This window comes from Salvelinus sp. IW2-2015, linkage group LG20, assembly GCF_002910315.2.
Source record: "Salvelinus sp. IW2-2015 linkage group LG20, ASM291031v2, whole genome shotgun sequence".
NCBI lineage: Eukaryota > Metazoa > Chordata > Actinopteri > Salmoniformes > Salmonidae > Salvelinus > Salvelinus sp. IW2-2015.
Genome location: NC_036860.1, coordinates 7,676,327 through 7,689,419, shown reverse-complemented (window position 1 = coordinate 7,689,419; position 13,093 = coordinate 7,676,327). Strand labels below are relative to the sequence as shown.

General features: G+C 41.0%; 1 protein-coding gene across 2 annotated transcripts; it reads right to left on the bottom strand.

Moving 5' to 3' along the window:
* Positions 1-2,687: 2,687 nt before the first annotated feature.
* LOC111980447 (MBT domain-containing protein 1) lies at positions 2,688-13,093 on the bottom strand. Of its 2 annotated transcripts, none has more exons than XM_024011182.2 (17): positions 12,918-13,093; positions 11,680-11,881; positions 11,329-11,462; positions 10,339-10,453; positions 10,030-10,112; positions 8,763-8,880; positions 8,344-8,478; positions 8,103-8,191; positions 7,624-7,858; positions 7,390-7,445; positions 7,183-7,287; positions 6,913-7,060; positions 6,655-6,737; positions 6,024-6,258; positions 5,486-5,557; positions 4,710-4,904; positions 2,688-4,481 (listed from the first exon to the last, which is right to left on the bottom strand). In XM_024011182.2, exons 1-17 carry the CDS (start codon positions 12,936-12,938, stop codon positions 4,357-4,359), a joined length of 2,151 nt encoding a protein of 716 aa, XP_023866950.1. In that variant the 5' UTR covers positions 12,939-13,093; the 3' UTR covers positions 2,688-4,356. The 2 variants fall into 2 exon arrangements, 1 of the variants encoding a protein (XP_023866950.1); XR_002879468.2 differs by lacking the exon at positions 2,688-4,481 and adding an exon at positions 5,131-5,350 and having other exon boundaries at positions 4,816-4,904.

Genomic DNA, 13,093 nt, shown 5'->3' with positions numbered 1-13,093 from the left:
CGTGAAGCTTCCTAGTGTACTTTGAAACTGTTCAGGGGCTTTAGTAGGGGACTGGGAAAGTTTGATAAAAGCATTAATTGGTTCTGTCCCCTGGGTAATTCTTTACAAGCGTTGTATACATGGCTTGTACAATATTTGCACATTATTAAAAAAAATTAATTGCTAGACAGCCATTTTCAACTCTTGCCAAAGCTTTTCAAGATTTAAGTAAAGAAATTCAGTGCATGTGGGCCTCTAGTGAAGGGGCTATAATATATTCATAACAAATGGCAAGGCATGCCATGGAAAATTATTTCAATAAATAACTATTTGCAAGATGTTATGTACATGCCATTTAAGGCATTTCCCTTCAGGGTGTCCTATAGCATTGCTGAGTATACTCCAGTGATTTGGGGGGCCATCTAAAAGTGAGCGGTGGCAGCAGTGGGTAGACTTAATTGTGTCAACCCAATTCACCGTGTAGAAAGTGTCCATCAGTGGGGCTTGCCTGATGGGATGTTTTGGTAGACATTAACTTGAGCCTGTTTGGTCAACAGTACAGAAATGGGAAGGTATTAACTGCGTTCTGGATGTTGACAATACACCAGTTGTCGAAGCTGTCCGTTTCCCTATGCTGCATTGGCTCAACTTTAACGTTCACTACAGCAGGGGTATTACACTCTTACCCTGAGGTTTGGAGCGTTCTGGTTTTGTGTTCTCCCTTAATTGCACCCACCTGGAGTTTTAGGTGTGAATCTGATTTGAGGGCACTCCAGCAACATTTAAATCCAGATTAAATGCATGATTCATTGTGAACCGCTACTTTACATCTTGAAAGAACAATATTTTGGGAGGCCCTTTTGTCTACTTCCAGTGTCGGATGAAGTGTATTTGTCCAGTGAAGTAAGTTGGCATTGGCTCAGGAAACTTTAGCGCATGCTAGACACCATAGACTTCCAGTCATAGCATGCTAGCAGATCCCATAGACTTCCGGTCATAGCATGCTAGCAGATCCCATAGACTTCCAGTCATAGCATGCTAGCAGATCCCATAGACTTCCAGTCATAGCATGCTAGCAGATCCCATAGACTTCCAGTCATAGCATGCTAGCAGATCCTATAGATTTCCAGTCAGTGAGGGCTCACGAAACCACCTGTAACTTCCTTCCTACGAGACACACACAAAAATGGTATCTAGGAGTTCATCTGACTCTGGGGAAGTAGATAAAGGACATCAATCCCAAAGTATCCATGCTATGACTGGTGTGGTTAACGAAACAATGGACACTAGCTTCTCAATACTGTACTTTTATGCAGTGTAAAAAAAGTTGTGAATTATTTATTTTACATTAATGCTTTTTCCACAAACATGCTGCAAGATTCATTAAAAATATTAAATGAAAGTAAACATCTAAATATCTTCAAATACATATTTAAAAAAAACTTTTGTAGTTGATATACTGTAGCTTAGTTAACTTCATGTTCACAGCACATTTACCATGGAAACCAAGGAACAAAAACGAAATACTTGGATGTTTTTTTGTTGTGTTTTGACAGTTAATTCATTACAAATCTTTCATTATAGTTGTATCCAAAATACGAGAAGAGAACTGCGTTTCTCCACTATGGTCACAGTTTCTGAAAATCATTTCATTCTTAAAAGGTTATGATTTTATCAAATATATATATATAGCACCAGAATACAAAGACGATATGATGAACGGGTTTCACAATAGAAACAAGCACACATACACACAGACCTGTGTTAGTGCAAAGACCAACAGTTACACATAAACCAAGACCAACTAGTTAAGCACAAGAGGACATGATGTTCACACTGCTGCATGCACATATTTTGGTTTCAACAAACACACCCTCTAAGTCTTTTCTTATATTGATGAAATAATGCATTTGAAATCAATGAACGTCATGATCAGAATAGTGTAGCCCTATAGTGAGTCCATTTGTGCGTTTATTTTTTTCTTCATTCAAATACCATGAATTCTCATGTCTAACATTTGTGTTACAAGGACGACGGAGACAATGTTTGTCGTCTCAAAACAGTCATGCCATATATTAACATAATGTCATGTATATTTCCACCATCCAGTCTTTGATGCACAGTGTGAAGTTTGAGTGAAAGTACAGCTAAAAGCTTATGATCTCACTGTCTCCCAAACCTGATGTAGGGTGAAATTGGGGTGCATTTGCCAGAGATATGCCTCTTTACCATATATTTAGCTACTGTGTGCCTGTCAAACCTTGTTCATTATTATGACATTTAGGGTAAAATGTAACGTTAGGAGAGTACTGTGATAAGACGTTATTGCTTGACAGTGACCTTAGGCAATCTTTGGCATCACCAAGGTCACCTGAGCTGGTTTACACCAGCCAGCGCGTAAAATGTACATTTTCATTGAGACTGTAATACTAGTTTGAGTTTCACTCAGGACCAGACATTGAAACATACAGTAACAACAGTAAGACAAATCGACAGAGCTAACATTTAACTGAACATTTTTGAGAAAAAAAAATAAGTTCAAACCAAACACCTACACATTATCAAACAGTGACATACAGAAGGGTAATCCTACCTCTAGAGACAGAATATATGACAAATCCACTTAAAATGGGACCTTGTATCACAATCAAATAGGTCTCTACATTAGTGAGATGGTTTACCAAGTGACACATTTACTTTACAACCAATCTTGGACTAACACATTTTATTAATACTGTTGACCACATCAATCTCTGAAGTCTAATTCCAGCATGCCAACAGCCAATGACAACACCTTTCTCAATAACCTTAACAACGAAGAAGAAGCCTATAATACAATACCCTAAGATTTCCTGAGAGTAAATTGTCAACCTTACTGGTATATAAAGTGAGACAACGGAGTGCAGTCATTAGTTTATATAGTATGTAAATTATAATCCCTCTTTAATTTCTCATATGGCACAAAATAAATCACCATATCATGTTTGTAAATTGGCTCTGTTATATACTGCATGCTTTGTTCATAAATACACATTTAATGTGATATATTTTGTTTTATAAATCAATATTGATATTCATTTAATATCTCCCAATGAAAGGATGGCCTATGAATATAATGTATGATCATGAGTCAGTGAGTATGACAATTTAGCCCAGGCCTACCAATCACTTACTAGGAAATATGCACACATAGCTGTCAAAGTGATTTAAATTGTAATGAAAAATCCCCTTTACGTATGGTTAGACCAGAATCTGAAAACCTTGCAACAGGAGATTACATTAAAGTTGTAAAAGAGGTAGAGCAAACAGCATTATGATGAAGTTTTTCTTTTAAAAAGACAGTAAATTCTCTAGATAAACGGTTCTCGTGTTGTTGATGGTAGTGATGAAACACATCCCAACTGTTACAGTGACTTGAATATTTCCTCTACTCATATTTATAGTATCGCTCTGAATTATGACATAATTCATGTAGAATAATGCTATACGTTAGATATAAAACATTTCACATAGATCTCTATTACTTGACACAAGAGTCAAGGTTTGCATATCATTGTGTAGTAAACCGTGATAGAACTAAATAGTAGAATTGTTTAGATTTGACAACAAAATTTGCCTGCAATCATCTGGCCAAGAGGAGTAATATTTGTAAACATATTTTAAATAAGGCATGGTAAATATAGTGATAGAAAAGGGTCAACTAAAGATTTGGGTCTCTCCCATGTCCCAGTGATAGCTGTAAGTCATTATTGGCTATCACACAAATGGACCGCAAGATCCAGAGAATGTGGTAAGCTGCTCAAATCTTAGTTGAATGTGCGGAACTGGTATGAAGCTGATTGGTGGGGTGTTTCTACTTTATATCTGAGTGATTGTTTTATACCAGTAAGGTTTAGTCCATTCAATACCTACATACATACACCCTGTTTTTTGGAAAATCGGATTATATATATACACAAACATCACACAGTTTATCCATCAAAAGATTACCCTACCTCAAAGTAATGAATAAGAGAGATGCACAAAAAGATATCGGATTAGAAAAAAATCGTATTAAAACTTTTTTTGTTGTTGAAGTACAAAAAACTGAAGTGAAACGTAAAGTTATTGTCGTTCACGCACCAATCTTTTTCCCTTTATTCTCTACACTCCTCTCCCCGTTTGCGCGGTCTGTTTGGAACTAGTCTTTGAGTCGTTCTGTCCCAAGTCTCTATGGGCACAGCTTGGAGCCCCCTGGTGACCTTCCATGTTAATATTGTGGGGATGCCACCCAGGGGCCATGGTCTCTGGTGCTGTGGAGGGAGAGGGAGGGGACTGGCTCCTTCTTTCCCCCAGGCTGGCCCTCCGTTGGTGGGTGCAGCAGTGCCCCATGGAGGCTCAGGTCTCCTGCTTGATGTAGTAGCTGCCGCCGGAGCCGTTGCTCTCCAGGTCGGAGGCTGTGCCCTGCGGCAAGGGGAACTCGTCTGCCTCCTGAACCTCCTCCTTCAGCTGCAGCGTCACCCCTTGCGAAAGGAAAGAGGGCCAGTATAGAAGTATGAAAATAAACAGGAAGGAGAGGATGAATTATAAAACTCGGGAGATAACGGAGAAAATAAGTTGCCTTGTTCAAGATGGGGTAGAGTACTTGACCTACTACACCATTCTCTTTCAGTAGGGGACATCCCTACCCAACTACCAGGCTTAACATGAGTTTCTAATTTGAGTTCAGTTAGCGGGTTGGTTTAGGTTACCTGGCTTTCCATTGGGGCTGAGTTCCTGGGCTGCCGAAGGAGGCTGTGCAGTCCCAGAGGCAGATGCTGGCGTGGGAGGAGATGGGTAGTCTGGCGGGGTCATGTTCTCGTCTCCAGATAGGTTCCTCTGGGGCACTCCACTCAATACCACCCCCGACAAACTCACAGGTCTCTTACCAATGGGGATCTTCCTCTCTAAAAACCAAGACAAAAGGTCAAATGGTTGATCAGCTCTTCTGTTACTTTGTCATGTTTCTTATGCCTTTGCTCTTTTGACGTGTGACTACTTAAGTGTTATTAATCATCAATAAGGTCAAATTTAAATATTCCAATTTAGGTAAAAATATTATTCAGGAAAAGCTTGATGTAATGTCCGGCATGACTAACAAAGACTGAATGAACATATAAAAACCAAGCATACCATAAAAAGATCTACATAATCAAATAATTTGTATTTTATTGCAGGCATTGAAGATTTTTCTTTAGCCTGAGGTCTAATCCTCTAATGACAGCTTCACACTGGTACGAAAATTAATCCGGTGTAGGAGAGTTTTGACTTGGTTTCAATGCTCTGTTTTGGTGTGAATAGAGATGCCCGCAGAGAAAGAATCGCGAAGAGCCGTGGCGAGTGCAGCTTTGCCCTTAAATAGAGAAAGAAAGAGGGAAAGGGGAGTGTGCATGGGAGGAGGTGGACACACAGGGGCAGTAACGAGAGGGGGAGGGTGCAGGGGGAGGGGGCTGAGGCATGGGGCGAAACGAGGGGATGGATGACCTACTTTTCTTTTGGCCTTTGTACTGCTGGGATTTCTTCTTCTGCTTTGTCACACTCGGAGGGAGCTCTCTAGAGGCTGGAAAAAAAGCACAAACCGGAGAACAACTCATTCATTCATACATTCGTGTTGCACAGCTCGTCTCAACTCATTTTTTAAAAAGCCAATGCTTTAGCTCATTTTTCCTACATTACTAGAATTAATTTCAGATGAAAGGTTTGTGTTAAAGTCACAATGTTTTGGTTATCTGAAGGTTTCTGTGTTTTGGTTAAATGAAGTTGGATGTTTTGACTGTTTCTCTTGGTTGTTTTTGTTTTGCATTTATTGGCAGTTTCAAAGCAGTTCCACCTGTATTGGTAGTTTTGGTTATTTGGGAGATTACAGTCAAGGTCATTTGGATGACCTTAATGAAAAATCTGACTTTGTTTCCCAAAAGGTTATTTGGGGCTAGACTAGAACGAGTGCAGACATTGCACTACGAGAATGTATCTTTGTCCATCTTTATCTTTGTGAATAAATGCTGAAAAATCCCAATAAAACTCACAGAGCACAGCTGGTGGCTGTAGCTGGTAGCCAGTCAGCTGACACCAGCCCACAGGGTAGAGGTCAGGTGAGTCACAGTCCACCCACTGATCATACTCGTCCTCCCAGCCGTCAAAATGGATGCGCAGCAGTCTATGTACAATACGTGTCACTGTGGCAACACACACCAGCCGGGGCTCCATCAGGTCCACAGCCTCCAGCTTCATGCCAGGGCGGAACCCATGGTTTGGAACCTCCTTCAGAGTCAAGAAAGAGAAGGGGACATTCAGCTGGTGGACTCAGGGAATTTCTCATAACACTACAACTACAAGCATACGACGTTGTACATTGGTGGGCTACTAGTCTTTCTTAACTTCACTGCACTCAGATGCGCTTGGTCATCCTTATTTCGGACTAATATCCTGTAACGACTACACTACTGAGAGAAATCAAGCAAATTGAAAAAGCCAAAGTGCAAAAACAATCAAATAGATGAAATCCAACAGGTGAAAAATGTAAAGGGTTACTCAGACAAGCAAGTAGTTGGTTTTGACAACAAATTCAGTCCAACTAACAGACTGAGAACAAAAGTAAAGAGCCAAAACAAACTAACAGGCAAAATAGCTAGCAGACCAAAAGCTGAACAAGGTTACCTTGTTAAAGAGCTTCACCGGAGCTGCCACTGTACCCGTTTCCCTGAGGTAGTCAAACCATCTGAATGGGAGTTTTGTGTACCCTGCAGAAAAGACTTACTTATTGAGGCTACAAGTAACAGCAACTGGCTGGCCAATTGAAATAGCCACTGTGAGGTGAGAATCAGTGGTGRGCACTCTCTTGYTACTACAAATAAACTCAAATAGACAATTGTGATMATGCTTTTACCACACAATGTAATGTAATTCAGTATGTACCACGTGGAGGGGTGAGTTCAATTGTGTTGATTTCACAGAATCCAGCAGGAAAGATAGAGGGAGAGGTGGAGTGATAGCAGAACCAGTCAGAACCATCAGCCGCCTCGGAACCATCAATTCCAATCATGAGGTATCCATCTGCCAAGACCTGGAGGAAGAGAAGGCAGGGAGCGTGAATTTGTACAAATCTGTTACATGTGCAAGTTCATTTGTCTTTACTTCCCTTATTTCTCTGTCAGTCATATTTCTCGTCACGATTATAAGGCTTACCTTTCTGACAGTAGCAACACAAATAGCTGATAGATTCAGAGGGTCAATAGCCTCCAGCTTCATGCCATCTTTAAACCACTCCCCGCTCTGGTCAACATCCTTCACCTGAGAGAGATTGTGCCGCGTATCAAACAAAATGTCAGAGACCAGAAGAATCTTTGAATCAACTGAGTCAAGTGGCAGATTGAAACATTTATTTGAACTCACCTTTGCAAAAAGCTGCCCTGGGGCATCTACTTGGCCATCAAGTTTCTTTGAAACATCTGAAACAATAATATCATCAACGTTTGAAACACCTGAAACAACTAGAATCTTAAAGTGCCTGTAAGCGTTTCATCTATGTTGAACTTTTCAGGATCCTTAAACCCCGAGCAAATCTTTACCCTTATGTGTAAGACCCGCGTGCCTAGTCCCGTTTGCCCTCCCCACTATGTCACTGACCAGATCTCTTGAAGCGGTGTCCGATGCCGCGGGACCAGCCGATGCTGTGTATCAGTGGGCTGTACATGTGGCACCAGAAGTCGTCCGAGCCGTCCGAGCACTCCTCGTAGACGAGCCGAAGCCGACCTCCGATCACCTGCTCTACCAGGGCCACCCGCGTCCGGCACAGGTGAGTCTTATCCACCACCTCCACACGCATCAGCTTCTTAAAGGGGAACTGCATGCTCTGCTGCACCTGAGGAAGGGTGAGGAGGTGAAGATTCTACAAGGTTACCTGACAATCCAGTTAGGCATTATAGAATATGTCACTCTACAATAATAGATGCAACTCATGTTTGTACTGGTAGTGCCATAAGGTTATTAGTGTTGCATTTGTGGAAATAATACAAGCATATTCATCTTTTCACATTGATATTTGATGCATGTTTGTACTATGAGTGAGGTGTTGGAGTGTCTTGTGATGTAGAGTTGGAGCTCACCTTGGTGGAGAAATCAATAGGTAGAGTCTTTGCTCCTGTTAGGCATTTCACAAGAAACGCTTTCCAGTTGGTGCACTTGTGCTGAATGGCTAAGGTGAAACAGTCAGACAACGTTTGGCAAAGGTTAGAAAGGATTCTCTCAAACCGGTCAGAAATGATAAATGACTCAACACTTGTAGCACAGCCTATATCCTTATCTTGGCAAAACAAAGTACAGTACTATTCTCGCTGTTAGTCTTACACTTGGGAGGAACCAGGGGCTTTCCTCCCGCTGCACACCACCCCACCGGGTGGATGTCAGGGACACAGATGTTACACCAGAAATCCCTGCCAGAGTCACCATCAAACCCCTCGTACCGTAGCAGTGCCTTAAAGCCTGCGGAGAGAAACACAATGTTTTAAAATTAGGAAAACCACTGAACCTTATTTGTGATTTTCAGATTCTTTTTTTCCTGAAATACCATTAAAAATCTAAATCATAGGAGTATTATGGATGAGAGAAGTATCTAAGTTTCCAAACATTGTGTGTAGGCTACATCTAAGTGTAACATGTCTATGTGTAAACAGAGTTTGATGAATGCAGAGAAAGTACACCGTCATCTATGAATCCAACCAGGTGCATTTTAGAGCGAAGACGATTCTCTGGGGCTGCTTTGTTACCTGCTAATTTGATAACTCCTGCTATCCAGTACACCTTCATTGGCAGGCCGCTGTCTGTATTGGGCACCTCTACCCTCACCCCTTCTGCAAGGTCACCCCAAGAAGTTCCCATGGGAACCTAAGGCAGAGAAGACAGCACATGCTGAACACAGAGAATGACATCATCACAATACAAATATGTCCACTCAAAAAGGACAGCTGTTAATTAAAACAACCAAACTCATCATGGCAAGCTAATATTCTTCATGTTCACCTATCCTCACAATTAGTGCAGCTTCAATAATGTAAAAAACAACAAAAACAACATTGTTTTCATCACACTGTTCGATGGGTCAATAGGGATGAGGTACACGACCATTCAAAAGTTAGAAATGTCCTTGTTTTTGAAAGAAAAGCCATTTTTTTGTCCATTAAAACAACATAAAATTGATCAGAAATACAGTGTAGACATTGTTAATGTTGTAAATGACTATTGTAGTTGGAAACGGCAGATTTTTTAATGGAATATCTACATTGGCGTACAGAGGCCCATTATCAGCAACCACCACTCCTGTGTTCCGATGCCACGTTGTGTTAGCTAATCCAAGTTTATCATTTTAAAAGGCTAATTGATCATTAGGCAGAGTCAATTAGTCTTTTAAAATGATAAACTTGGATTAGCTAACACAACGTGGCATCGGAACACAGGAGTGATGGTTGCTGATAATGGGCCTCTGTACGCCTATATAGATATTCCATAAGAAAATCAGCCGTTTCCAGCTACAATAGTCATTTACAACATAAACAATGTCTACACTGTATTTCTGATCAATTTGATGTTATTTTAAATGGCCAAATTTTTTTGTTGCTTTTCTTTCAAAAACAAGGACATATCTAAGTGACCCCAAACTTTTGAACGGTAGTGTATATTCCAACATACTTGCTCTGTTGAGTTTCATTGTACTGGAGCATAAAAAGTCTTACAGGGTTACAAATCAACACATCAACACAATCAACACACAATCTACTTCTTTATAACAAACAAGAAAGGCGCAAGCTGAAATTCAATGACTTCGTATTTATTGTAATATTAGCCCCTTAATAAGCACTCGTCATGAGAGGCAACCATAGATGCTTGCATCATTCATCCACTGAGCGTGATCTCTACTTTAAAAGCATAATGTCAGTTAAGACATACCACATTGGCTGTGTCTACATCTTCTGACTTCCACACACTGTCACTTTTCATCAGCAACCCTTTGGAGTGTTTGAGCTGAGCGTTGCTTACATGTTTGAAACAGCCGACAGGTGCCCCGTTAATGTCGCCGGTGCCTATGTAGCGTCCCCAATCAAAGCCTTTCACAGGAATCACTGCAACCGCCACAAGTATCGTCGTGAGAGATAGAGAACAAAAGTCGACTACCTTATTATCATCACCTTCTTTATTTACAGTGTGAAAGACATCCTCTCAATCTAGTCCTAGTAGAATCATCCTTGAAGACTGTTGCACCTATACTGTAGTCATTTGTCATTGTTGTCATTTGTAATTGGTAATAAATGCATTTCACGTGTCATGGACTTTTTACATGGAACTTACCTGTTTTTGACTTGACTTGATTCTGTTGGTTGGCTTGGTACTGGGCATAGGCAGCCAACTTCGCCATGAGAGGCTGCTTCTGTAATACTTTAGCCTTTTTCGTTGGTGGTTTACCCTTTGAAAATAATAATAAAGTGACGAATATTGAGAGAGATAGAAGAAGAACCATACAAGCCAGGCAGGTTTCCTTTGTCCAAGGTTTATTCGACAAAAGAAATCATTGCGACGTGTGTAAAGGAAACGGCAGATTATAGAATACATTTTCTAAAGATCAACAACATTTGTATCAGTTTGACTGGGATGGATTTTTTTGTCTAACTTTCTTTATTGTGACAAATTATGATGGAAACTTTTTTGAAAAAAGGATTGCCAAATCATTTTCAATGTTCGTGGGGCACATGATGTCAAAAACGATCCACTCAACATTTAATTCTAAATACCTATTGCTGACAAATTCTATTTTTTCACCGTTGCAATACATTGGAACATGATAATTATTAGAATATGACAAATATTAGTCAATTATTGCAGTATATCCATGCTGGCTTTCGCGGGCTACCTGAGACATGAAACACATAGGTGGGAGGGCATATAGCCTGTCAGCAATTTATTAATGCTCAATTTGCCTAAACGGTTCATGTTAACACTTTAACCACTTAATTTGTATTCTTTTTTTGGTGTAACGTCATTACGTCCAGACGTTTTTAAATCGACAAGATAGTTAAATGGAAACTGTAGCAGGCAACTGTTGCATCTATTTTCTATACGGACTTTCTAAATGTCAACAACAACAACAAAAAATCCCTGGACCAGTTAATGGAAACATAGCTACTTATAGATACACAGAGGATGATACACAGAGGAAGGAATTCAAATGAAATAAATACAACCTGTTTTCACACCTTTTCAATGTCAATTGAACTTAAAATGGTGGTTATAGAGGAACATGCAAGGACAATAGAAGTAGACTTAGTGCAGTTCGCATGTTACCTGCAGTCTGGCCAGTATGCTGGCTTTTTTAGAGTTGGATGAGTAGCTCCTTGAACAGGATACACTGCAGAAGCGCTTGGTTTTGGAGTAGAAAGCATCTCTCACTCCCACCATCCCACACATCTCACAGGTGGCTGAGGAGAGTGAAACACACACACACACACACACACACACACACACACACACACATATATATATATATACACACACACACGGAGGGATACCGAGGTGTGAGTACTGTTCAGTCGAAGAGATGGCCATATAATAGAATGCTAAAATCTCAATTCAACCCTGTAATAACACCATCAGCAGTTATGTTCAGTAGGCAGAGGCAGCCACAGTACTACTAACCCATTCCTGCCTTCCCATCGGGGTAGGTGTAGACCTGGCCGTTGGTCTTGATGATGGGCAGGCTGGCAGGGAGGGAGGGCACCTCTTCATCYCTGTCCTCMGAGCTCGAGCTACTGCTYGAATCCTCACTGCAGCTGTCATAGCCATCGAACATCCCAAACGAGTCCCGCCTCTTCCTTTCTGAACGAACAGTCCGTTCAGCCTGTAGGAGAGAGAGGATTGTGTCAGCTAGAGCTAGCACAGCGTAGTCAATGCAGTCTCACTTACCCGCATGCCACGACAGGTGGTTGCTTTGCATGATAAACTACTGCTGATCATTTTTTCAGATAAAGGCAAAGCAATCACTGCAACCATAAACCTTGTTAGATAAGCCTACATATAGAGGTCCAAGAGAATATGTAGCCTATGTGCAATGTTTCCATGCACCACGGACAGAATGAAGAGTGAAGGGGACTCTGAAAGTATAACATGTCAATTCAATAGCTACATACCAATTAATTAATCTATGAATAGCACTGCATTGAACCAACATGGAAATTGCTCAGAGCTCAACATGTTAACCAATTATAACCGTAACACCCACCACCACATATCTGGTGGTAGCTCACTTACCATTTTCACACTAAAACAAGTCTGTTCTCAGTGATCAAAACAACGACAACATACAGCAAGTAAGCTACATGACAAACACTTTGCACTGCAGTAACAGATAGCTAATGTCATCGGTGGTGCACCGCCCCCTTTCTATTCAGAACCTCTGTTGCCAAAGCACAACATTGAAATGACAGCTGCACGCACTGGCTCATGACCTGATATCCCCAGGAATTAAAGTCTGCAAGAGACCCCAATACAGCGGCAAAAATCACTGCAGTGCGGTCTATTTAATATGACGGGCCTGCCTTCTTGCAATTATTTGCTAGCCAGCTAACGTAATGTTAATGGTAGCTGCTGGATCCTGCCCGTTATTCAAGCGGACAAGCTGCCCTAGAATGTAGGAGGAGTGTTGAAGAAGCAGCACAACAGCATGCCAACAACAACGGCTAGCTTTATAAAACAATTGAAAAGCAGGCAATGCTGGAATAAAGCTGTCTGTTTTCTTTTCTGTAGCTACAGTAACTATCTGGCACTACTACTGCCTAGCCTAGCTAGCTAAACTAGCTGCTGCAGTCTGACAACCACAACAAAGGGGAACTAAGATTACACCAGAGATTTACACAGAACACAATAATAGGGCTCACCGAATCTCTTGCGTTTTCCATCAGCCCGTCATGCGGAGCGTTTTCTGGTTTATCTTGATACAGTGGCGAGACAGTGAAGAGAGTAAAGTTAATGGTAACCTAATATGCAAAAACAACTCCGCTAGCTAGCATAGCATATCAACAACATCCTCATATTTCAAACGCGCAGGCGCGGA